General features: G+C 53.5%; 1 protein-coding gene and 1 non-coding gene across 3 annotated transcripts; both read right to left on the bottom strand.

The window, feature by feature from the left end:
- Positions 1–40: 40 nt before the first annotated feature.
- CTSH (cathepsin H) lies at positions 41–19,979 on the bottom strand. Of its 2 annotated transcripts, none has more exons than XM_059057049.2 (12): positions 19,765–19,979; positions 15,834–15,865; positions 15,066–15,171; positions 13,204–13,274; positions 12,519–12,623; positions 9,913–9,999; positions 9,103–9,158; positions 7,213–7,294; positions 5,849–5,917; positions 3,197–3,303; positions 1,266–1,391; positions 41–465 (listed from the first exon to the last, which is right to left on the bottom strand). In XM_059057049.2, exons 1-12 carry the CDS (start codon positions 19,853–19,855, stop codon positions 390–392), a joined length of 1,008 nt encoding a protein of 335 aa, XP_058913032.1. In that variant the 5' UTR covers positions 19,856–19,979; the 3' UTR covers positions 41–389. The 2 variants fall into 2 exon arrangements, with proteins under 2 accessions (XP_058913032.1, XP_066886180.1); XM_067030079.1 differs by having other exon boundaries at positions 19,728–19,893.
- Positions 14,188–14,260, bottom strand: TRNAR-CCU (transfer RNA arginine (anticodon CCU)). The gene has a single exon. It is a non-coding gene; the product is annotated as a tRNA-Arg (tRNA).
- Positions 19,980–25,772: the final 5,793 nt, after the last annotated feature.

Here is a 25,772-nt window from a genome sequence, read left to right as displayed (position 1 = left end):
GGCAGGCCCAGGCCCCAGCACATAGCCTTACTCAGGGAGGTGCTCACTGAAGGTTTATTCAATAAAGACCACAGAAAAGACTGTCGGTGGAGCTTCCTCCAAATAGGAAAAGCAGCCCTTCCGGGAAGAAAGAACATTCTTGGTCCATGTGGTGCTGAGTCAGTTAAAACCCATGCCTAAGGCACATACATGGCTGCTGGTGACCTCTGTGTCAGAAGATGTGCGTGGGCTTGTTGCTCCGTGGAATTCTTCCTCGTTTTCTTTGGGTTTCCGGACTTGGGACCCTGTGAGGGGGTCTCCCACTGCTCACTTCGTCCAGGGCAGGGTTTTAGGCCCCAGGCTGCCCGGTCCTCCATCCACCAACCAGTCACTGCTGCTGCCGCCCTGGCTCACACCAGGGGGATGGGGTAGGAGGCGCAGGCTGCCAGGCCGCACATGTTTTTCCCACGCTCCATGAGGAAGTACCTGCGCAGAGGGAGGGGCTGAGGCCTGGCTGGCGGCATCCTCTCCACAGGCCCTTCCGGAACCAAGGTCTGACTCCAGGGATTAGGCCCTCTGAATTTACTCATAAAACAGCAGTTCTGGGTTTATCTGACCACCAGGAAATCTCTGACCTGTGAGTAACTTCTCCTTCCCTCGACCTGGCTGCCCCCTGAACTCTCTTCCTTACTCTGTCCATATCTCACTTGTCCCAGAGTTTCCTGAGGGCCCCGTTCTTAGCCCTGCCTAGGCCCTCACGTAGTTATTTAATCACCACTGGGACCCCTCGGGTAACAGATGAAAACCCCCTTTTCAGATGAGGACATGGAGTCTGAGAGAAGAGACAGGGACTAGTCCCATCAAGGTACCCAGGCCACCTGATTCCATTCTAGAAGGAGGGGCTGTCAGCCATTGGGTAAACTTGGTACTTGGATTTCTCACCCACAGACCCTCCCAGAGGCTGGCTTAGTCCCAGCAGGGCCCTGTGTGGTGAACTGTTTCCTAGTGGTGGTCATAGAACCTCCTGAGCCAAATGGACTCCTGTTCTGGACACAGTCATCAAAATCTGGGGTCCAGGATGGGAGAGGGGCTGCTGGAGGGTTCTTGGGGGTGTGAGGGTTACATCCTCACGCTCCCCTCTTCCTGGCCTGGGCTAAAGGCTCTGTTGAGCAGCCCCTTCTTGAAAGCCACATATGAGGTGGAGGAGACCCCCCACACATTCCGAGGGCCCCCAGACCTGAGCAATCACATCCCTTCCCAGCACACGGGAACTGGAAGCTGCTTACCCCTTCATTCCCCACTGGGGACCCCAAGAGTTCTTCACGATCCAATAGGGTATCCCATTTTCTTCTCCGTATCCAACAGCCAGGACTGCGTGGTTTACTTTATCTGGAGTTTTATGACAGGAAGTACTGGAAAATGAAAATGAAAGAGGCTTGAAGATATGGAAAATATGTGGGACTTCCGTGGCGGTCCAGGGGTTAGGACTCAGCGCTTCCACTGCAGGTGACATGGGCTGGATCCCTCGTTGGGGAACTAAGATCCAGCCTGCCGTGCAGCACGGCCAAAGGAAAAAAAAAAGGTGATTCGATCACATCCAACAAGTGAATTAGAGCAAGGTTTCCCAAAGTGGGGATTGGGAGGCATTTAAGGTGGTGAATTAACTCTCATTTAGTCACAAGGCAAGAGAAGTATTCTCTTCAGCCCCTTGGGTTCTTCTCACCCAAAGGAGCGAGATTTAGCGTGGTGCTGGCCCAGCTCTGACACCTGATGCTTTCTGATGCCTCTTTCATAACAAGGAGAGAGCAGCCCTCCTGCTGCACCTTCTGAGGGCAAGTGTCCGACAGGAGTTTCACATGGCATTGCTTTGTTGCCACTGTATTTAATTTTAAGATTACCTTGTATTTGGGACAATTACACAGGTTTCTCATTTTAGCTAGTGAACTAGCTCTCATGAGGAAAATTTCAAGAGGACAAACCGCAGTGGTCGTGTGATCACTGAGCCGACGTGTAACTGAGTTGTTGGTACGTGCCAGGCCCGGGGACGAGGTGCGAGACACCAGCAGCGTGTAAAACTCTGCTCCTGGATTTAGGACGCCTCCTTCGGCAGGGAGCAGGATGGCAGAGAGGCTACTTCTATACAGTGGACCGAGGGCTGTGATGGCTGGGGGGCTGAAAGGAGCCCGAGGAAGGCGATCCAACCAGGTGGGAACGGGGTGGGGCAGGGGCGAGGCTTCCCTGGGGAGGCAGGGGACTCGCATAAAACTATGAGCTCTTCAGCGGGGCAGGGGCAGGGGCACGGGGTGGAACAGCGGGGACGCCGGTGGCTTTGACGGGAGATGAGCTTGGAGAAAGACGGACCAGATCACGAGGGATCCCCCGGCCGAGCTAAGACACGTGACGGTGGGGAGACGCTGGAGGATGGAGAAGTTGGTGTGGCGAGAAGGGTGTTCCAGAAGGCTGACTCTGGCTCCGAGTGGAGAATGGACCAGTAGTGAGGGCACACGGACAGAGCAGGAAGGAGGCAACGGTGGGCAGAGACACTGGGAGGGAGCGGAGAGCACGTTCTGAGCAGTGTTAACGGGGCAGCATCTGGTGAGGGACGGAGACGCAAGATCTGAGGTTTCCACGGGCCATCCAGCTTGATGCGGCGGGGAGGCCCTTAGATCGGTGGGTCTAACACCAGGCAGAGACCAGGCTGGCGGATGGAGACTTGGAATTTCTCAGCAAACAGCTGGCCATGGAGTTCAAGGAGTGTGTGAACAGAGGGCTGAGGAGAAAGCCCTGGAGAACACCTGCACTTAGGAATGGCCAGATAACAAGAAGGCCATGAAAGAGATGCTACCGGAAGTGGCCGAACTCACATTGCAAAACGGGCAAGAGGCCTGGGGGAGACGAAACCAGTGTTAGAGAACTTGGGTTTCCTGAAAAACCCTGGGGTGGAGGTTTCAGCACGGGATTCTGGCGTCTGAGAGCAGCTATTTCCTATTTCACATCTTCAAATTTCTGAACACAGGTTTTCATCACGAGAGGCAGCTCTTCTGCTGTTCGAAGGGTGAGCTCTGGGCTCAAATGGGGGCCGGGACCCCAGCCCTGACCAGCCATGGGACCGCCTCTCCTCCTCCCACTTGGGGACCATGGGTCCTGACCTTCAGGGCTGCAGGCTGATGCACTGGTGGAAGGTGCGAAATGCCCACCCAGCCCCTCCCCGGCTCACCTGGAGTAGACGCCCTTTTTGTACATCAGAAAGTCATTAGTCACCTCGAAGGCAAGGCTCACAGGGTTGTACAGGGCCACCACCTCCACCATCGCCTCCTCGTCGTTCTGTGGACAGAGGGGCCGACAGGTGGACACACGTGGCCTCTGTCACCTCCCCACCCCACTTGCAAAATATGGCCCTTTGCCCCAAAGTAGGGGACAGGGGCTCAAAGTGATGATTCTGAGGAGGGAAAAGAAGTCTGTTTTAGACCAAAAAGCTGCCGCCAAGGGGGAGCTGCCCTTCCTTACAGCAGAGCCAAGCCCTGGGTATTGGGGGCTGGTATGGGGGCCCCTGCCCTCTTGCGCCTGAATGGCCGGGATCCTTGGGGGTTTTTATTGGGCTTATGGGCCCCTCCTCCCAAACCCTGGCTCCCCTGTGACCTCCCTCGGCTTCGCTGGGCTGGACCGTGCGCTCATCTCTCTCCCCCCTCGCTGCTCTGCTCCGGGGGAATCCTGCACCCTTCTGGGCCAGTGCAGCGTGGACTCATTTGCTCACTCACAGCCACATGCTAAGGCCCTCCCGTGGACCAGGGGCTCCAGGGGGTGCAGAGATGGGTGAGACTCCCCCACTCCCACCTGCAGGACCCCCTGCACCCATAAAGCCAGTCTAAAGAGCTTTTTTTGGTAGAACTCGGGGGTTAGAAGTCCATGAGCAGGTAAGGCCCAGACGGTGGTAGAAATGCGTGTGTGTGCCCGAGAAGGACGCATCCCCGTCCAATGGGGAAGGTGGCGTGAGGAAGTCAGAGGCTTCCCGGAGGCTGCGGCTTTGGAACAGAGCTGTGGAGACTGGGCGAGAGCAGCAGTTGCCATCACCGGGGGAACTTTACAAAATTCCAATATGCCTAGGCTGCACCCCAGATGATTACATCAGCATCTCCAGGGTGGGTCTCATGCAGCAGGATTTCTTAAACCATCCCTGCTGGGACCCACTGGGTTAGTGTGAGCTAAGGAGGCCATTCCCCTGGCTGGAGACTTAGGGAGTTGAAATGAGGCTGAGCTGAGGCCAGGGCTCTGCTGAGGGAGGGTCAGGCTGGAGCGGCTGGGGTACCAGCCCTTCCTCTGTCCTACCTCCCTGGAGGGGCAGGCAGTGACCCAGCTGCAAAGAGCAAACGGCTGCCTGGTAAGCAAGCCGCTTCCTTCCCTGTGCTCAGAAAAGGCCTTGTGAGTGCAGACAGGTCAGGGCAGATGAGACCAGGAAGGCACGGAGGCCTGCTCACCAAGAGAAGGAGCATGGCGTGGGGCCAGCCGTTCCTGTGGCCATCCCTCGGCCCTGCCAAGGAGGGCCGGACGCCAGTGCTGCCCTGCTCTTAGGGCCCTGCAGGTGCCATGCATGGGCAAGCCTCTCCTGGGCACCAAGCAAAAGGGATACCTTTGAGCTCCCGGTTCACTGCCTAATGGGATACGAATGGGCCAGAGTGGGTCAGCCCTTGGTAAGTGCATCTAAGAGAAACTGGCTCTTGTTTGAAGATAAATCTACCATAGCCAGAAACATCCCAAATACAGGGTGTAGATTTTGGAATGACATGGTCTCCGTTCAAATCCAGCTTCCACTTATAGCTTTGTGGCCTTGGGCACGTTACCAACCACTCTGAACCTTTCTTCACCTATAGAATGAAGGGGATAATGACATTTATCTCCTAGGGTTGTCTTGATAATACATGTTAAGTGGTTGGTATAGCTCCTGTCAGCACTCCAAAAACTTCATTACTGTTGCTGACTGCATGGCACATGCTTTAATTAAGTGGTAGCTACTGGCATTACACAGACATCACGTTTGTGGTTTACGCACACATTTGTGGGCACACACCCTCAGCCTCCTGCTCTCATCAGCACACGTCACACCTACACACACCCGTGGAAATGTTCTTTCACTCTTTATGCATGTTCGCCCATGCTTGCAAACGTGCCAACAGTGGAGTCACGAGGGCTGTTCACACTTATTCCAGCTCCTCTCGGACAAACAGAGTATGGTTTGTACTGTACTGCAGCGTGGAAGTACTGCACTTCCCCCTCCACTTGAGGTTAGGTGTGGCTTCGTAACTTGTTTTGGCTTTAAGAGCCAGTGCATAATTTACCACTCTCTTTCCCTCTGCCTGGGTCCTGCCAATGACACAGAGAAGAGCCCTGCTTAAACCAAGGGACATGTCACATGAATGACACATGAAATCTGATTGTTCTGAGCCATCCAGATTTTGGAGCTTTTCCTGCAGCATAACCTGGTTTATTTTATCCTGGCTGACGCACATTCATACTCTGTGCATTCACATTCAATCTCTCACACACATACCTGATATCACGCACATCCTCACATCCTCTTTGCTAGGATGGGGATGACGGCTTGCCTTTTACAGACAAGGAAACTGAAACACAAGATGGGAGAGGTGTACAGACCCAGGTCAGAACCAGAGCACCCGACTGCCAGTCTCTTGCTCTTTCCCTTCTGTTTTCCACCTTGCCCCCGTCACGGTGATTGAGATTCAAGGATAATCAAAACTTTTGAATCAAAGTGATGTGCTGCTCAGAAAGGCTGCCTGCCCTGCAGTGCCCACTGGCCATCTGACGGCAGTGGAGACTGTCGCATTCCCTATCCGAGAGAAGGATTGGTACTCACCATTGTGATGTTGACTACATCCTTGACAAAAGCAATGGCCTTACTGGGCTGGAACTTGCAGTCACCATCCTGTTCAGGGTGGCAAAGGTCATGTAATACCGATTAGGGATGCTCGGCCCCGGGCCGAGACTTCAGGCCTCCCCTATGCGATTTGATAACATTTATAAAGCAAAAGCTACGGGTCCCAGGGCCTGGGTGATGAGGTCACTTATGAGAGAATCAGAGGCCTCCTTGTCCTCAAGGACCTCACAGTCTAGTGGGAGGAAGTGGCCCTGTGCTGGCTTTGGCAGAGGTGGGCTTGCATGGCACCTGCTGGGAGCCCGAGGGAGGGGCCTGGCCCAGTCCAAGGAAGCTTGCCGAGCGGCAGGGGAAGGGCGGGCCAGTCTCAGCCCAAGGAACTTCACCTACAAGAGGGAGGCGCCAAGGATACATGAGGGAAGATCAAACCCTTCTGAGGTGGGAGAGACAACCAGGATGACAAGAAGGCAGGACCTGGCGTCTAGGAACCAGCAAGTGGGTGGGTGGGGGTAGAAGGGTTATAAGGGGGAGAGTGAAGTAAAAGACAGGACTGGGAAGACAGATCTGCGTGCCATGTGGCGGTGGCGGGGGCGGGTGGGGGCAGGATTCGAAAGGCAGGCCAGAGCCTGGCGTTTCTCTTGCAGGCCCTGAGGAGCCTTTGAAGAGTGCTGAACAAGGCAGAGTGTGGGCAGAGCTGAGTCTCACAGGCCACTCTGGCAGCCCCTGGGTGGAGGGGCCCAAGGAGAGGGCACCCACAGTGATCCAGGGTGAAGGGAAGCCAAGGTCCGAGTGCAGGCAGGGACACAGGACGGACCAAAGGAGCAGATGCGAGAAGGTCTAGGATCTGAGGTGAGGTCTGGGTCAGGGGGCCACCCCAAGAATGGACCACTGGCCGCCAAGACATGTTAGGGAAGGGTGGTCCTCCCATCGCTGAGAGGGGAGAGATGCAGGAGGAATCCCGGGTTTGTGGGACAGTCGAGGTGCCCAGCCGTGCACAGGCAGGGGTGAGGTGATGGCAGGGGAGGCCCTGGAGAAAGTGGAGTGCTGCCCGCATGAATGGGGAGGGAAGAAGCTAACAGACAGCGTCTCGGTACCCTCACGGCAGGGCCGGGCAGCCTGACAGGTGCTGCCACACACAGGGCGGTAAGAGAACCCCGGCTGGCTGACAGCTGGGGCTTGAGCAAGCAGAGGAGGGGAAAGGGGGAGCTGCAAGAGACAGTGCTGAGAATCCAGGTGGAAGTGGGGAGTCCTCCAGAGGGGGTGAGGGGGAAGAGATGCGTTCCGAGGCTGGAACAAGAACGGAGGTGGGGAGCACTGCAGATCAAGAAGATGGAGCCCAGAGTTACCTGGCCCTTGTAGGGGTAGGTGTCTTCACCCATGATGCCCTTGTTGTACCGGATGTACTCGAAGGCCTGGCTGGGGAGACCCCTGCAAGAAGCATACACAGCTGAGCCCACCTGGGACTGGCCCTGATGGAGGCGGGGCCTGCAGGGGCTGGAGCTTGCCAGACGTTTGCCCTGGCAGGGCTGGGAGGCCGTGGTTGGGGCATGTCCCAGGGGCAGAGAAGTCTCCGAGGCGCTAGCAATGCCACTCTGTTTGCCCAGCCTCAGTTTACAGCTCAACAGACTCAGAAGAGGCTAACAAGGAGGGTCCAAGGTCCAGCCACACGTGCGTCCGTGGGACGCACCTACCTCTGGAAGCCAGGCCCCTCGCTCTGTCAGGAACAAGACCCGATAGGATCTGCCCAGCTGCCTGTCATTGCCACCACTGTGCCCACTGGGCCCCACCTGGGCAGGTGCTCTGCAAACATGACTTTCCAACCCCTCAGAACCCCGGGAGGTAGCTGCTGTTATTTCTTGAAGCACAGAAAGGCTGAACAACTTGCCCAGGGCCCCAAAGCTACAGCCAGGATCTGGTTCCAAAGGTGGATCTTCTTTTACCTCGTGTTGCCTCCTGGAGTAAAGAAGACTCAACAGCTATCCAGCCACAACTCCCCATCAATCTCCTGTCCCTTCTGGTTTTTGTCCAGAGCATCTGTCACCACCCCACCTGCAGCACAGCTAGAACATCAGCTGCTGTGTCCCTCGTACCTACATACAGGGCAGGTGCTGTCGTATTTGCTGAATGAACGAAAAAATGAAGTAAACCAAAGCAAACAGATCCCTTGGAAAAATGGTGGGGCCCCAGGATGCCCTTTCAGACTTGTGATGGGTGGTGTTTATGAGTTGCAAGGAGGAAAGAGACCAAAAAGCCATGAGGCTAACCATGATATGATGGTGGGTCAGCAGCTAGGCCGTGACTTCACCCCCGACTCCCAGACGCAGCCCAAGCGTGGAGGCCCTCGTGTTGGCTCTGTCAGAGCAGGTGGAACACCAGGCCCTCCCAGGACTCGCCCGGGAGAGGGATGGGCCGCAGGTAGGCGAGAGGAGGCGAGGCTGGGAGTGCACCCTGGGCGAGCACGAGGGCCTGGCTTTACACACGTATGTGCTGCGAAAGCCGCTCATCCCGAGGAAAGGTCTCAGAGCACATGAGGAGGAGATGAGGGCTGGAGACACAGAGAAACGTGGGTAAATCCCTAAGAACCCGTGGGCCAGGGGAATTCCCTGGCAGTCCAGTGGTTAAGACTCGGTGCTTTCACTGCTGTGGACTCGGGTTTGATCCCTGGTCAGGGCACTAAGATCCCTCAAGCCATGTGGTATGGCCAAAAAAATAAATTAAAAAAAAAAAAAAAAAGGGCCAGGAAAGCAGGCCCAGCAGAGACGCAGCCTTTACGTCTGAACCCTGCACTGCATCTACAGGAAAGCTCCTCCACGTGGCCTGCCGAGCTGGGGTGGCTAGAGCTTTAGAGAACTTGTGGAAAGGCCAGCCAGACATCTGTGTGTGGATCTTGGTTTTGGAGGATGATGTGCTTCTCATTCTATTAATTCTTTCGGCCACTCGCCCAGAGGCCTTGGTGGCCGGTGAGGCCAAACGTGCTGTGGGGTGAAATCTGGGTGACACCAGGGAACGAGGACGGATCTTGGAACCAGCCAGGCCTGGGCTTGCGTTACAGCTCTGCCCGTTCCAGCTGAGGGACCTTGGGCGTGTGAGGTGACCTTCCCCCTCCACAAGCGGGGCCGATTTTGCTCCCACCGAGGGCAGAGGCTGTGGCAGCACCCGGCCCGTACGAGGCCCGACAGAAGTGACCCCGGGAAATGAGGAGGGGCTTCAGGCCCCGCCCCTGGTCAGGACCATACCCTTGGCAGCCGTGATTGTTGAAGTTCTGGGCGCAGTCCACCAGCTGCTGCTCGGCCTGGAGGGAGGAACGCAAGCCCGGTGAGCTGAGTGCCTCCAGAGCCGGGCCGACCCAAGCCTGCGGCCCCGCCCGCCCGGGCCCAAGGGCACCAGATGGTAAGCTCCCGGAGGGCAAGGGCTGTCTCCCCAGCAGCCCGCCCCTGTCGGGGAGAAGCTCAGCGACGGCCAGGCAGCCAAGCAGGCAGGTGAGAGGGCACGCGGGGCCCTGAAGGTGTGCACGTACGTGCGGCTCCTGGGGTCCCATGGTGGCAGATGGGAGGGGGAGGGGACAGGCCTTCCCTCAAGCCGGTTTCTGGTGGCCCTCGCCAGCCTTGCCGGCCCCTCTTCCCCACACAGGAGGCAGCGGCTGGGCAGTCACCCCTCATTCCGGGGGCTCAGGGGTCCCTGCTCGCCCTTCCCTGCCTGAAGGTGACCAGCTGGAGAGGGGGCACAGCTCCTACACGGCTGCCTCCCAGGCAGGCTCTGCTCTCGGAAGGCCCCAGGTGGCCACACCGAGGAGCACCCCGACCCACCCAGGGATGAGCCCTTGGGCCGTCTCCTCAACAAGCCTCATTCCTTCTGAAGTGTCAGCTGAGGTCTGCACGCTGCATGTCCCTGAGGCTGGGACACCTGAAGTCCAACTGAAATGGCACTGTCAGCTAAAGCCACAAAGAAGCCTGACGGCCCAGGCCTGGCCCTCCGAATCAGGCCTCGGAGCGAAGCTGTGACCCCTCTCCCGCATCCCTCCCCCAGCACCGTGGCTGATCACTCACCAAAGAGGGCAGCCTCCCAGTTGCTATGGCGACAGCAGACTCCAGGGCCCCGGTGGTGGAGAAGGTCCAGCAACTACCGCAGCGGCCCTAGAGGCCAAGGGGAGGGGGAGGGAGGTCAGGGACCAGGACCCCTGGGGCTCCCGTGACTCGAGCTGACAAAGCCCTGTGCCCACACTGTCCACTCTGACCCTCACGAGGCCTGAGAGGCCGGCATCTTTCTCCCTGTGTTGCAGATGAGGAGGCCGAGGCTCGAACAGGGGAAGCAGCAGCAGCCACCGCTGACGAGCACCCGTGCACTCCCAATCCTGGCCCCTCGCTACCAATGCCCACCGGCCTTCGAGGCCAGAGCCCTCCCTCCCGGCCCCATTCTGTGCTCTTCTGTTCTTCGGAATCTTTTTTTGGCATGCGGGACCAGGGATGGAACCTGTGCAGTGGAAGCGCTGAGTCTTAACCACTTGACCACCAGGGAAGTCCCTCTACTTCTGAATCTTATGCTGGCTCCTCTTCTTCCCACTGTCTTCCAACAGAAGGACTCGCCAGAGTTGTTTCTAGAACCTTCTCTCTCACCTTTCCACCTCCAATCTCACCCACAGTCCTAACTGTTAAAATGACAACTCCCCAAACGCTCAGCCCTGACCTCCACCCAGGCCCAGACACCCTTGTCTCCCAGATGATCCCACCCATATACACCCCAAACCCCTTAGACTGCGTGTCCTGCCCCACCCGTCCACCTCCCCGTCCTCCCTCCCGGTGCCTCCCGGGGGCTCAGAGTCGGGCACTGGAGCCCGCCAGCCTGGTTCAAATCATAGCTCTGCCCCACACCCACCGTGCGACCTGGGCGAGCTGCTGCCCCCTCTGACCCCCGGTCTCATCATTTGTAACATGGGAACAGCCGTGCTTGCCTCACAGGGCTGTCTGTCAGAGGGGCAGATGAGATTCTGCCTGTCGTGCAGTTACCCGGCACCCAGTTCTTCCTCTCAAAGCCTTCCCTCGGCAAGGAGGAAGGGCCTGGGCAGAGCATCCCCGGCTGCTCAGAGGCTGGGCTTGGCCACCACTGCAGTGGCCAGCACTGGCCTTGAGCAGAGACCTGGATGGAAGGGCCCTCTGTCACCTGCTTGCCTTGTACCTTCAGCGCTTCCTCCTCTGTAAAGTGAGAAACCCTCAAGGCTGCTGAGCTAATGTCAGATCCGGTCACTGTATCTGTAACCGCATGGTGGCTACAGCGAGAGACCACACACACCCATGAGGGCAGTCGCCTTGTTCTGGCCCCTCCGCCCCGGGGCTCCGTCCTGCCCGAGGGTCAGTTAACACAAGGACCCGGAACGTTTTTGGCCGACTTCCCCTTCTCACCTGCCCAAAGAGTGAGCAGATTTCGGGCTTCCACATCTAACGCTTGTTGCTTTGAATGGTCATGGAATTATCAGATGGTCTAAAAGCTGCCTTTGGGGCTTGGGGCAGAGGGCTGACTTCATTCTACCCCTCCGACTGCTGGGAGGGGAGACTTGTTTTGGCTTCTGGGTGCTGGTTTAAACATCTAGATCACTAGGCACGTTCTGGGAACCCAGTGAGCCTGGGAGGGTTTGGAGCTGTGCCATGTGGCTTTAAGGAAAAGGAGAAAATGTTTCTCATGGAGAGTTTCAGTGGAAAGCAAAGTGCTTCCAGGAGGGAAACCTTCACCTGTATTTCCTGGGATCGAGAGGTCGGCATCTTCCTGAAGAAGGCCACTGCACTGTCACTTCCAGGGGACAGCAGGGGGTGGGTCCAGACTCTCCAGGACAGAGCAATGTGCTGGGACCCGCCAGCCAGCGGGCCCGGTCCTCACCTCTGTGAGTGTGGGAAAGACGCCTCCACCCCCCTGGCCAGGCATGCTGTGCCCTGCAGGGGGTGCTCCTGAGAATACATCTGAAATGCTAGGTTCCATTCTGTTCACTAACTACCTGCAGCTCCCTTGTGGGAAAGCAGCCAGCCAGGGAGGGGCTGGACCCTGGTGCCTTGTGCAGCGTATGGAGGACGGGGAAGAAAAGATGTGGGGGCGGTAGGAACGGGGTCCCGGTGTGTAGTTACTGAAGGGCACAGAGAACGTGATGTTCTGGGTGACTGGAGAAGAGACCTAGGCCAACGGGGAACTTTAGACAGTGGGGTGGAACACGGGGGATGGGTAAACTTCAGCCCAGTGAAGAAATACGCTTTTACCCCCAGAGCCGTCCATAAAAACAATGACCTGGGGCTTCCCTGGTGGCGCAGTGGTTGAGAGTCCGCCTGCCGATGCAGGGGACACGGGTTCGTGCCCCAGTCCGGGAAGATCCCACATGCCGCAGAGTGGCTGGGCCCGTGAGCCATGGCCACTGAGCCTGCGCGTCCGGAGCCTGTGCTCCGCAACGGGAGAGGCCACAACAGTGAGAGGCCCGCGTACCACACACAAAAAAAACAATGACCTCCCAGCCTTTCAGAGGAAGGCAGCTAGAGAGATGATAAGAAAAAAAATAGAGTTGGGGATATACTCTCTGTGTTTTGAGAGTCTTTTGAGTTTTTCTTCCGGGCATACTGCCTGAAAATGTGGCTATTTGGTGTGTGTGTGGGGGGAAGGTGGGGATTGTCATGCATACCTGATTTTTCACTGGTGAGACAAAATTTCCTTTTTTCCGCCAGTCCACGGAGGATGGGTAGGGACCAGTACCCCGAAGGTAGTTACCTTTGGTGGCTGAGCAATTCTGAAACAATGAATTACATTTTTTTCAGGGGGAAGAAGAGAAACCTTTTTGATGGAAAAGTATGTAATTAAAGTGGAATCACCAAGAGAGAATAAGAAAGACTGTAGCTGTCAGAACCATCCTACCTCCACCCATTGGGTCCAAATGCTAAATGACAGGTCCTTCTGGGAGCCCAGATTGGGGGTAGTTAGGACAGGGTAGGCGGATTTAGAAAATAAAAATACAGTTCACCCAGTTAAATTTGAATTTCAGATAAATGATGAATAAGTCTGTAGTGTCTGTCCTGTGCAATATTTAGGATATACTTAAGCTAAAATATTATTTGTTGTTTATCCAAAATTCAGTTTTAAGCGGCAACTGTATTTTCTCCAGCAACTCTAAGTTTGGGGTCTGCACGAGGCCATGAGCATGGACTGAAGAACTGCTGGGAGCTGACATGTCTGGATCCCCCAAGAACCTGGGGGCCCCCCAGCTGCAGCTGGGGAGGGGACGAACCACTCTGGAAGCAGAGCAGGCTATGAGCTGATTCTAAAGGTTTGAGCGAAAAGACTCAGATTTGGTCACAATGAATAACACCCACCTGAGGCTCTGACCAAAGATACTTGCGTTTTAATTCAGCAAAGCTCATGTCTGAAAACTGGTTCAGTCCCACTGAAAAAGAGAAGGAAAAACCATAAACAAACAAAAAGAACAACAAAAAAGAGGAGCTCAGTAAGTCACTAATAAAGAGAAAAAATAATGAAACCCCACGTTCACGTGTGTCCGACTTACAGCCCCTGCAACTTGGCTCCTTTAAATTTTTAAATGTCATGTACAGTTGACCCTTTCAAAATTTTTTTTTTTTTTTTTTTTTTGCGGTATGCGGGCCTCTCACTGTTGTGGCCTCTCCCGTTGCGGAGCACAGGCTCCGGACGCGCAGGCCTAGCGGCCATGGCTCACGGGCCCAGCCGCTCCGCGGTATGTGGGATCTTCCCGGACCAGGGCACGAACCCGTGTCTCCTGCATCGGCAGGCGGATTCTCAACCACTGCGCCACCAGGGAAGCCCTCAAAATTTTTTTTTAAATTTATTTTTTATTGAAGTATAGTTGATTTTACAGTTGACCCTTGAACCGCATGGTTTGAACTGGGCAGATCCACTTACACACAGAGTTTTTTCAATAGTAAATACTGCAGTGCAACCTGATCCCAGGTTGGTTGGATCCTTGGAGGCAGAACCGTGGAGACAGAGGAACTGGGTATACAGAGAAAGCGTGTATATGGAGGGCAGACTATAAACTATACTTAGATCCTCAGCTGTGCAGAGGGTTGGTGCCTCTAACCCCGAATTATTCAAGGGTCAACTGTAATTCAATATACCAAGGTCAACCTCACTGTGCTTCAGAATTCCCTGGGGAGCTTGCCTCCTCTTTCTTTTTCTTTCTTTTTTTTTTTTTTGTAATATTTATTTATTTATTTTGGCTGTGCCAGGTCTTAGCTGTGGCGCACGGGATCTTTGCTGCGGCATGTGGGATCTTTTAGTTGCAGCATGAGGACTCTTAGTTGTGGCATGCATGCGGGATATAGTTCCCTGACTAGGGATTGAACCCGGGTCCCCTACATTAGGAGCGTAGAGTCTTACCCACTGGACCACCAGGGAAGTCCCGTGGGGGAGCTTTTCAACAGTACAAATGTCTGGGCTGCACCCTGGAGATGCAGACGTAATGGGTCTGGGGTGGGGCCTGGGCACCTATATTTTTAGATACCCCATCAGTGAGTCTGATGAACGGCAGGGTACAGAACCAACACACCTGCGCCAAGTGCCTGCCCACCTGCCACCTCCTTCAGTCTTCCTAACCCACGAGGGGAGCGTTATCCTCTCTACTTTACAGTCAAGTAAAACTTCAGAGCGGGGTCACACAGTCAATACTGGGCAGAAGTGAGATTCAAGCTCAGGTTTCCTTCCACCTCATGCTTTTGCCCACATTACCAACTTAGCTGACACTGCCGTCACTTCTGAGCCCTCAGTATACACGCAGTGTGTGTGTGTTTCTAGTGAAACTAACCCGGAGGGAAGGCAGATGTCCTAAGAGGCTGTTCATGAGTCCAGGGCATGTCTCTAAAGAGGCTGCCCCGACAGCAATCCAGGGGCTTAGCATCTGGGCTGGACCCGCAGATGGCAGGAACAGGGCAGGGCTTCTGTACACCTCCCGTAAACTTCACAACCATCCAGGGGTACCAGCATTGTCCTAAAGCTACAACCCCTTGAATCTCAGAGAATAATGGTGGAGTCAGAATCTGAGGTCAGCCAAGCCCAGCTTCAAAGCCTGGTTTGCTGCTCCATCCACCCCAAGCCCCTAGTGGGCCCTTTAATCAGTGGCACCACTCATTGATTTCCTTCCAGATCTGAGATGCTCCCTCCTGCCACGGGCGAGAAGCCCGGAGGACAGGTGTCCCCACGGTACTTTTGAATGTGTGGTTCCCGGCATTGTGGGCATTGATCTTCCTCCAGTTGCTGACAAACGCCTGCAGCCTGTGGTGGTACTCCTCCGAGCTGTATTTCTTTTGGTGCTGAAACAAAACACATCAGCAATAAGTCACAGAAACAGGATGCAGCTCACCAGAGGGAGACAGTTTTGTTTTCTAAGAGGAGGTTTGGAGGTTTTCTTTCTGCCACGATTCTCAGGCCAAATCTGTATCACAGGCAGGACACTGCCCTGGGTCTCTGTGGTGAAAGTCGGGAAGTTACAAAGCAACCCCCCTGCTGCCTCTGGGGACCTGTGGCCAGAATGAAACCCATGCAGCTGCCAGAGAGTCAGCCAAGAGACCAAGAGGCCCTGGTGAAGGACCTGCCAAGGGTCCTTCCTGACCACCCTCTGGACGCCACAACTGGTACTAGGTCAAGTTAATGGCAGAAATCACCATTTTTCAAATACACGCACACTAGTGTTTTCCAACTGATTTTGCAGCAAGCACACGATGTGACGTGAATACAAAATACAGAAATGAATCTCAAGGCTTGAAAGGCTGCTAGCCAACTTCATCACTGGGGACCACTGTTTGGAAGGAATTCACTTAACTGAATCTTTCCCAGTGCTTGACAGATTCCCAGTTGGGAAAGACCCAGGGAGATGGGGTTGGAAAATCCCTCTTCATTGTCTCAAATCCAGCACAGTTTCGTTTGATAACGGGAAACTTAGTGAAGTGAAAAACTTCAGAAGTTGGACACTGACCTGCAACATCCATGACTTAAAGTGAAACATCTCTGCAAAAAGATTAAAAAAAATTAGGCCTGGGTGTCATGCAGTAACGTCTATAGCCAAGTAGGGTACATCAGAACTGATTTGCATTTTAGGGAACTGGGCTAAATTTAACACACCAAAAATGGTGTTATCTAATACTGAACGTGAAGAGGAACTCAAACTCTTACCGCTTTTGTACTCCAAATTAATTTTGAAAAACTACATGCCATTAACCTATGGTATTAAAAGTCAGGATAGTGGTGATCCTTAGTGGGGGTACAGAGGGGGCTTCTGGGGTGCTGGTGATGTTCTATGTCTTCATCTGGGTGCTGGTTTCACGAGTATGTTTAGATTATGAAAATTCATTAAAATGCATATTCAATGATTTGTGCATTTTTCTGCGCTATACTTCAGGAAGAAGTTAAAAACCTATAGGGCTTCCCTTGTGGCGCAGTGGTTGCGAGTCCACCTGCCGATGCAGGGGACACAGGTTCGTGTCCCGGTCGGGGAAGATCCCACATGCCGTGGAGCGGCTGGGCCCGTGAGCCATGGCCGCTAGGCCTGTGCGTCCAGAGCCTGTTCTCCGCAACGGGAGAGGCCACAACAGTGAGGAGCCCGCGTACCACAAAAAGAAAAAGCAAACAAACAAAAAAACCGAAAAACCAAAAAGAAACAAAAAAACCGAAAAACCAAAACAAACAAACAAAAAAACCTATATATCCCAAGTGTGGGCAAAATTTTGTTAAAGGGACAGATGGTAAATATCTTAGATTTCACTGTCTCTACAGTCTGTTACAACTACTCAACTCTGCCCTCGTGTGTAAAAACGAAAGGGTGTGATTGTTTCAATAAAACTTTATTTACAAAAACCGGGCTGGCCAGTCATTTGTAGACCCCTGCTATATCCACCCTTGTACATTTTTAAGTTATTTAAAAACTGCACTGCAAATTTTCATAGCTGCAAAGGATGTATTCCAGCTTATTGTAAAGAATGACATATAAAAATAAGACTTACATCATTCTTTTAAAGCTGGACAAAAGGATCCATGATACCATCATGATTTGATATCCACCATCAATAACATGAACAAGCCCTTCTATAAGAGCTGGATACTTTTGATAGTTTCTTTTTCTCCTTGAACTCCCATCTCCATCCACATCTCACAGAATTTTACCCTAAGGGAGCATCTGTTTATACTTAGTCGCTCTAGCATCCTTTCATGCAACAACAAGAACAGAAAGTATAAATTTAAATTACTTTTACTCCCTGTGACGCATATACCTCTGACTATTATAAAAATTTATTCTGGATTAAGTCATCATCATCACCATCATTATTAACACTGGTTAAAACATGTCATATATACCTTATGAAAAGTATTTGTTAAACGTAAAAAGTAAACTTGTATTGGAAAGGCATCTCATTTTTTTTTTTTTTTTTTTTTGGCTGTGTTGGGTCTTCGTTTCTGTGTGAGGGCTTTCTCCAGTTGTGGCAAGTGGGGGCCACTCTTCATCGCAGTGCACGGATCTCTCACTGTCGCGGCCTCTCTTGTTGCGGAGCACAGGCACCAGATGCCTAGGCTCAGTAGTTGCGGCTCACGGGCTTAGTTGCTCCGCGGCATGTGGGATCTTCCCAGACCGGGGCTCGAACCTGTGTCCCCTGCGCTGGCAGGCAGATTCCCAACCACTGCGCCACCAGGGAAGCCTGGAAAGGCATCTCTTAATGAGGCAAATTAAACTTTACTAACAACACCCCTCCCCATGGATTTATATATTCATGGGTGAATATTACCTATTTTCTTGAATGGGTTAGCATTAATTCTGGTCTTTGTCTCAGCCCTTTTCAAAGGGCTGAGAAATTCTCACATAAACAGGATTGTTCATTGCTTATTGCTTCTGGGAACAGAAGGCAATCTTTAGAGCAATGTCACTCAATTCCTTGCACTCCTTCCTACGCCCCAAATCACATGGTGCTCTATTATGCAACATTATTTCTAGGACCCCGGCAGCAGATACTTCGGTGAGGTCCTCTCTTCTCTTGGAAGTAAAGGGTTTGGAAATAGATTCCCTGTCTGTGCCGGTATCACTTGGAACTTTTTTGTGTTTCCCCACTGATCCATACCCCACAGTTTGAAGATCACTGTTGTATGGAATTTAGGATCTCCCCTTGTGGGTCACAGATCTGTTCCAGAAAGCAAGTGATAGCCATTTTCCCTGGGGAAGAAATGAACATTTCCCCAATATATGCCCTGCGTGGGGTTTCAGAGGATTGCAAATCCTAGTTAAGGCCCTGCTACAGCTGATGGCTTCAGAGGAAGACAGATCTCAACTTAGGACAGATGAGTTTAGGACAACTGACCAGTGTTTGCCTCCAGAGGTTTCAAAAGCGACAAGTAGGTATGAAAACCCAGTATTAGTTCTCATTCGCTGGAGGTCAGCAGAAGAAAAAGCCAGAGATAATCTTGGGAGAGAAAGATCTCTGGTGACCTTTCACCCCAACCTCAGATAGATCCATTTCAATCCACTGTGACTTTTGGAAGAAAGCACACATCCTTTATGTACCGCCCTGTCTCGGGGACCACGTGAGAGTATCTAGAACAGGGATTAGCCTGTTTTTGTATGGCCCACGAGCTAAAAGTGTTCACACTTTTAAATGGTTTTTTAAAAATGACATTTTGTAGCACCTTAAAATCATTTGAATTCAAATTTCAGTGTCTATAAGTAAAAGTTTCCAGGAATACAACCCACTCATTCATTTGCACACTGCCTATGGCTGCTTTCAACACAAGTAGCTGCTACAGAGCCTGTGTGGTTCACAAAGCCTGAAATATTTACTATCTGGCCCTTTACATAAGGAAAAGTTTGCCAAGCCCTGCTTTGGTGTTAAGACGGCTTCCAGCACCAGCCCTCCTCCTCCACGCAGGCCACGGCCAGGGTAAAGCAAAGCCCTGGCTTGGGGGCAGCTGGGTTTTCCTCAGGTTGGGACTGAGCTGGAGCTGGGCGTCCTCCCAGGTCTGCAAGACTGGGGGACTTCCTTGGACAAATGGGTCGGGAGCAATAAGGCAAGATTCTGGTCGAAAAGATTCAGCCCCAGTGATCTCTGTCCCATCCCCAGGCTGCTCTTTGGCTACAATTCTTTGTCCTCAGGGTGAGGGGGCTGGTGGTCTGCTGAGGTCAGAGCCTGCGGGCAGTGGGCAGAGGCTGAGGGTGGGGAGTGGCAGGGCAGGAGGGAGGCTGCAGGGGCGAGTCTTCAGGCTGAGGAGGTGGCTGGACCCCCAGCAATAGAAGGGGTGTTAAGAGCAGCATGAAGCTGGGCCACTCACAGCCCACCTGGCCATAAAGGGGAGCCCTGGGGCTGGACCTTACCACCCTGAGCCCTTGGAACAAACATCCTCAGTCTTCAGGGGCTAAAACTGCTATTGCTCTAAGTGCAAGTCACTCCTCCAAACAGCCCGTCCAGCCCATTGTACAGACAGACTCTCAAGGGACCTCTGGGGATCCCCTATGTGCCAATTCCCTGTAAGCTACTAGGAAAGGCTGGAAAGTCCCTGCTTGCCTCCGGCAGGGGCAGATCAACGTCCTCTAAGTCTCCAGATGGGGGGTGGAGGGCAGAAGGGGCCGCAGACTACTGTGGCGTTCTAGTCTCTGCACAGCCCCGAGCAAGGGGGACCCTGGGCACCTAGCCACCCGCTCCTCTGCTCACGCGAGACGCCCGCCCTCCAAACCTCCCCCTCCTCCCGCCCCGCTCCCCGTCACACAGGTCACGCTGCCAGGATGCCGGTTCCCGACCCGCAGAGCCCTTGAGCCTCGGGCCTGGGAAATGCGCTGCCCGGCTGCTCCCGAGCCCAGAGTCCCCACCCGCCCAAGGTCCCCCGAGTCTCCGACCTGCCGGGCCCCTTTCCGGGGGCGCTCGTCTCCGTACCTAGGGAGCTCACTGCCAGGTCGGCGGCGCCGCAGGCGGTGGGGCCCAGGAGCCAGGCTCCGGCGCAGAGCAGCGGCAGGACGGCCCACATCGTGGCGGTGGCTGCGACTCCGCCGGCGCACTGACTCCGGAGCCCGCGGGGCAGGCAGGCCAAAGCCGCCTCGCGGGGGCGGGAGGGCGCGAGGGGCGGGGCCGGGCGGGCGCGAGGGGCGGGGCCGGGCGGGGGTGTGTGGGCGGGGGGAGGCGCGGGGGGAGGCGCGGGGGGAGGCGCGGGGGGAGGCGCGGGGGGAGGCGCGGGGGGAGGCGCGGGGGGAGGCGCGGGGGGAGGCGCGGGGGGAGGCGCGGGGTCCCTGCAGGACTGCCCGGAGCGCCAGGCTCGTGGGAGTGGATCGCCTTTCGACCTCCCAGTCCTGGCCACATCACTCCCCTTTCTCCTCCGCAAGGAAGGGCAGAGGAGAGTTGGGCCGCTCCGTCCGGCGGCGTCCTAGATCTGCCGGTCTGGCCGGCACCATGGGCGAGGGTGGTGCCTGTCCCCACCCCAGAGCCCCCATCTCCCACCCTCATTAATCACATTCCTCTGGTTGTCCCTTGAGCCTTGGAATGAACTTAAACTAGAGGAAGTAGATAGCTGTTTTTATGAGCTTGTTCCACCCCTACCCCCGCCCCCCCCGCAGAAAGTCTAAAGTCTTTCTGCTGAGAAAGTCCTATTAGCAGCTGTAGGGCCATTTTTTCTTTTTTGCAAATCTGAAAAAAGGAAGAATAGGATTTATAAGAGTCTGGGTGTGAGATAAATAAAACAATGAACATCTCCAATGAAGGAAACATGCACAGGGGTTGCTTCAAGGGAGAGGAGAGGATGATCAAATCTGCCTGCAGCAAACTGTCAAGCACCCAGTGGGGCCAGGTTCTTCACTTAGGTCATCACCCTGCCAAGTGGCAGGTTGTGGACCTGCCATTTTACAAACGGGGAAACTGAGGCTCCAAGAGTTGATGGTAACGTTCCCAGTAAGCGTGCAGAGGGAGTCTGAACCCAAGTTTAACCTATTGCACTTGCTCATCCTGTTCTTTTGCAGCCCGAGATATTTTGGGCTGTCAGGGCTGGCCTGTCAGATCTGAGCTGTCTTACGTCTCCCTCCCTCAGACGGGAGGAATCCTAGTTCTCACCCAGACTCTGCCTGTGAGGCTCCTGGGGAAGCAGATTCCTGGAGTTCTGTCTTGGGATTTGACTAGCAGGTCCGGGTATGGCTCTGGAATCGGCACTTACAGGGCTTCAGGGTGACGGCTCAGGGTGAGCACTGAATCTGCATGAAGGTTAGCAGTGCCGGCAGACACTGTCTTTTCAGATAAAGCAGATCTTTGTCAGTTTATAAATCAGCCCCTGTCTGGATGTCTCTTGGGTGTGCTTTGAGGCAAATGTCTGAGAAAAGACCCTGCATGGTTGCTATTTGGAAAGTTAAGCCCCTGGCTTTGGAATAAAGGTGTCCAGGCTCTGTGATGGCCTGTCCTTCAGGTGTGCAGGAACCACCTCATCTTTCTGCCCATCTGAGCCACCTGGAGAGTGGCAGGACCAGAGGCCCTAGTATTAGACCTCAGACCCCAAACTCGTTCCCTGTGCTGGGTCTCCAGTGACCCTCCTTTGTGGTTCATTCCAGAAGGCCTGAGATGTGAAAGGCACTGGCCTGGTCAGTTATAGACTAATGTTTGGTTCTAGTCCTACTACAGATTCACCATGTGACCTAAGCCTGTGGTTCGCCCCCACAGGACCTCAGTTTCCTCTTCTGTAAAATGGGAGTAGGTGCCCTGCCTCCCAGAGTGGTTAAACATAGTTTTACAGTTTAATTATAGGTAAAACACTGGTCCCTAGCATGGCACCGTAATAGTGACTCACCCCAAATACGGGCTTAGTCTTGGGCTCTCTCTCCGTCCTTCGCTCCCTGCAGCCACTTTCTTGGTGAGTTCATGTGCTCCTCTGGCTCCAGCCGGGCGTCACCTCTGTGAGGGTTTCTCTGCAGTCTTGGTCCTCTGTATTCCCTCGGAGGGGAGGGTGAGGACTGGTGCTGGACACAAGTGCTGAGCCAGGGACGGTGGGCAGAACTCTAGTTTCCATCGCTCAGTTATTTGATCGAACACAGTCTACAGACTGCTGGGCAGGGACTTTGCAGGTGGAATTAGGCTTCAAATCAGCTGATTTAGGGGGATTATCCTGTATTAGCTGAGAGGTCCTGATGTAATCACAGTGGCCATTCAGAGCAGAAGAGGAAAGCGGGAGGCTCGGAGAGATGAGGCAGGGGGAGGTCAGAGCTCTTTGAACCATGAGAAGGACTCTACCCACCATAGCTGGCTTTGACGGGGGCCGTGAGCCAAGGACTGTGAGTGGCCTCTAGAAGTTGAGCATGACCCCAGCCCACAGCCAGTAAGGAAACGGAGACCTCAGCCCCACAGCCACATGGAGCTGAATTCTGCCGACGACCTCAATCAGCTTGGAAGCAGGTTTGTCCTGCAGCATCCGCCAGAAAGGAAGGCAGCCTTGCTGACCTCTTGCTTTCAGCTGTGTGAGACCTGGAGCCGAGGAAGCAGCCAAATCCACGTGGGCTTTTTTTTTCTTTTCCGGGCACACCACGTGGCAAACAGGATCTTAGCTCCCTGACCGGGGGACGAACCTTTGCCCCCTGCAGTGGAAGCAGAGGGGTCTTAACTGCTGGACTGCCAGGGAAGTCCCTCCACGTGGACTTCTGACCTCTCTACCTGTGAGGTAATAAATTTGCATTGTTTTAAGCCTCTTAAGTTTGTAGTAATCTGGTCCGCAGCAATAGGAAACCAGTACATCAGGTGAAAGGCTCAGGTTGACTGGTGTCTCTGGTGATAGAGGGCTGGGCCTGGTCTCGGGCTCCTGTGCCCCATTTTTTGCACTTCTGGGTCTGGGGAGGCCAAGAGGGGAGAGCAGGTCTTACCCTCCACACCCGGGAGTCATTATCTCCTCTAGGGATGTGTTAGACTCAGTGCCGAGCGCTTTACATGAATAAACTTTCTTAATTCTACTGATGTTTCCCCCCATGACATAGATGAGGTGACTGAGACACTTAAGTAACTCATCTGTGGTCCCACAACTAATAAGTAAAAGAGATGGGGTTTGAACCCCTGGCTGAGTCCAGAGTTCTCCACAAGAGTGGGCACCTGCTCCACGGAAGCAGGTGAATGAAACTGAGCCTGGAGGCCTGCCTGCCTTCCTGATTGTCCAGGCCTAGAGTTTCCCCGAGGCATCAGCAGAGCTCAGGCATCCAACCAACCAACCACAGCTCCTGGAATCCTCAGTCAGCGCCGCCTCCGGCTCACTGTTCTAGGAATTATTGCCCACCCCACCTCCACTGATCCTTTTTCTTTAGGCCAAATCTGCTGGTCATGCCTCAGAACCTTATACCCTCCCCAGCTATTATCTACGGCTTTAACTGTTTTCCCAGATCACTTGTCAGAGTCAACATCCTGGCAGGAAAACTGGGCCCCTCACCAGATTTATTATATTTCTGCCCTCTACCTCTAGCATCTTGTGATAATAATAATAATTGCCATAATAATGTCATATTTACAATCACTACCATTTACAGGGATTTTGTTCTTTAATGTTCATAACAGCCCTGTGAAGGTTCTTTGAGAATACACACAGCCACTTTCTTGACGAAGAAATTAGATTTGGAGAAGTTAAGTAGGTCTGCTGGCAGGTGATGGAGCTCTTTTCACACCCACATGCTGATTTTACATAGTAGGTAAGCAGAGGTTTGGTTACGTGGTTTGGGTGGATGACGGTCTGTAAGGATGCATAAGTGGATGACTGGATGGAAGTAGGGATGGATGGATATATGGGAAAATGGCTTTATGGTTGAAAGACTAAATGGATGCTTGGTTGGAAAGAAGGAAGGATGGATGGATGAATGGGATGGATGTGTGGGTGGATGGGTGGATGGATGGGTGGATGGGTAGATGGGTGGATGGATGGATGGATGGGTGGATGGATGGATGGATGGGTGGATGGATGGATGGATGGGTGGATGTATGGATGGATGGATGGGTGGATGGATGGATGAGTGGATGGATGGATTAGATAGGTGGGTAGGTGAATGGATGGATGGATGGATGGATGGATGGATGGGTGGGTGGGTGGATGGATGGGTGGGTAGATAGGGATGGGTGGATGGATGAATCAGTGGATATAGAGATGAGTGACCAGAGTTTGTAGAGTGGGAAAGGTAATGAATGCAGGAGGTGTATAAGTCTGCATCAAAGAGCAACTTCGGTTGAATTGTAATATGAAGTTGGACCTCTTGCTAGTTCCACTGTTGATGAGGAGACATCCTGTTTAGCTATCTTGGTTACTTCCCTTGCCTTGAGTCAGAGAAGTCAACCTGCCAATGTCCTCCAACTGCATGAGAAGGCATTGTTTGTCCCCTAAGAAGTCAGGGAACATGGGACCCACCACTGGTTTGGTTTTAAGCCCTGAAGATGCTGTAGTCACATCCAAGAAAGTGTGAAGGCTTGCAGAAAAGTCCAGAAGCTGTGTTTCATCATGGCCAGGATTGGGGTGAATGCAGTAAGGTTATGTTCAGCAAGTATAGGGTTTGATCCTGTCATTGTTTTGTTTCATGTGTGATATTTGGTTCATCATAGGTTTTTGCATTAATTTTTGTTAATTTAAAATATTGCATTAAAATATTATGCAATAAAAATATCATGACTGAGTTTTTTGGCCCTCTCTTAAATGTTGCAACTGAGGAGATATGTCTCATTTCTTTCACCCTCGTCCTGGCCCTATGACAGAGCACCAGTTTCTGGACTTTTCTGTAAGCCCCTGTGCAGGGGAAACTTATCCCTGTTCGGTTGGCTTCACTCTTGCATCTGGGGGAGGCAGGAACTCAGGGGCTGGAGCCCAGAGCGTGTCTGCCTCCAGGGCCTCCTTCAGTCACTTGTTGTTTACACATTCTCCCTGTCTACACTCCTTTGTTTTCACTTAAGACCTTCTATGATATATCCCTACTCTGTTTGCAGCGTCCACTGCCACTGCACTCCTCACCAGTCCACAGGTGAGCTCCCTGTCCTGGGCACAGCCCTACCTCCACCCCTTTCCTCTTGCCTTGTCCTCTTGCCTCCACAGAAACTTCCTCTTCCTGAACTCCTGAATTAATCATCTGCATCACACACTGCTATGCTTTATCCTCTACTATTTTGGAGAGTGTCCTGCAGAGCTGGTTGATTTTCAGCCAGTTTGCACCCTTTTGGCCGTTAGTCTGTGTGGTCAGTACTCATGCCACACTGGTGGTTAAATATTTTGAAAATCAAGTTTCCTGTATCTTGCCCTCCTCTGTGAAATGGAGGTAAAAACACCTAGGAGCTCGAGCTCAGACTCAGAGCCTGACACGCTGCAAGCTGGACAGAAACGGTAGCAGAAGCAGTCACTGTTGTTATTTATTGAGTCAGACGATAAAACACTGGTGGCTTTAAAGATGATATGTGAGGGGCTTCGGATCCTGGCTGAGAGAGGTTTGGAGGTGCTGTACTCCCCTCCTGATGAGGCTTCCGGGTGCCACGAGAGGGCTGGAGAGAAGCAAGAATGGGTGTACGGGTTTGTGGGTGGACACGAGGCTTGGCGGGAACCAAAGGAGAAAGCACAGCAGTTGGGGCTGTGGGGAGGCTCCAGACCTGGAAGGGGAGCAGCCGGTTTGCCAGGACCCTGTCCTGTGTGAGTAGGACGTACCTGACATACCTTGCCGGCAATAAGAAATGGGCCTTGACTGTCTCTGGGCCATGAGTCACTTGAGCTGAGTGTGGGTAGTAATTGCACACTAAACATACATTATGGAGTATGCTGTGATCAGTGCTGATAAGGGGCTGTCTGAATGAAAATAGAGTCAGGTTGGGCCAGAGGGAGTCCGTCTGATTTCAGCATCAAGCCCTGTTGTGGCACCTCTGGGTGACTCCCTGGCCAGCCACTCAGGTATCCCGGCAGGCCCCTCCCACCT

The sequence above is a fragment of the Kogia breviceps genome, chromosome 3 (assembly GCF_026419965.1).
Source record: "Kogia breviceps isolate mKogBre1 chromosome 3, mKogBre1 haplotype 1, whole genome shotgun sequence".
NCBI classification, from domain to species: domain Eukaryota; kingdom Metazoa; phylum Chordata; class Mammalia; order Artiodactyla; family Physeteridae; genus Kogia; species Kogia breviceps.
This window is presented reverse-complemented; position numbering and strand designations above follow the sequence as displayed.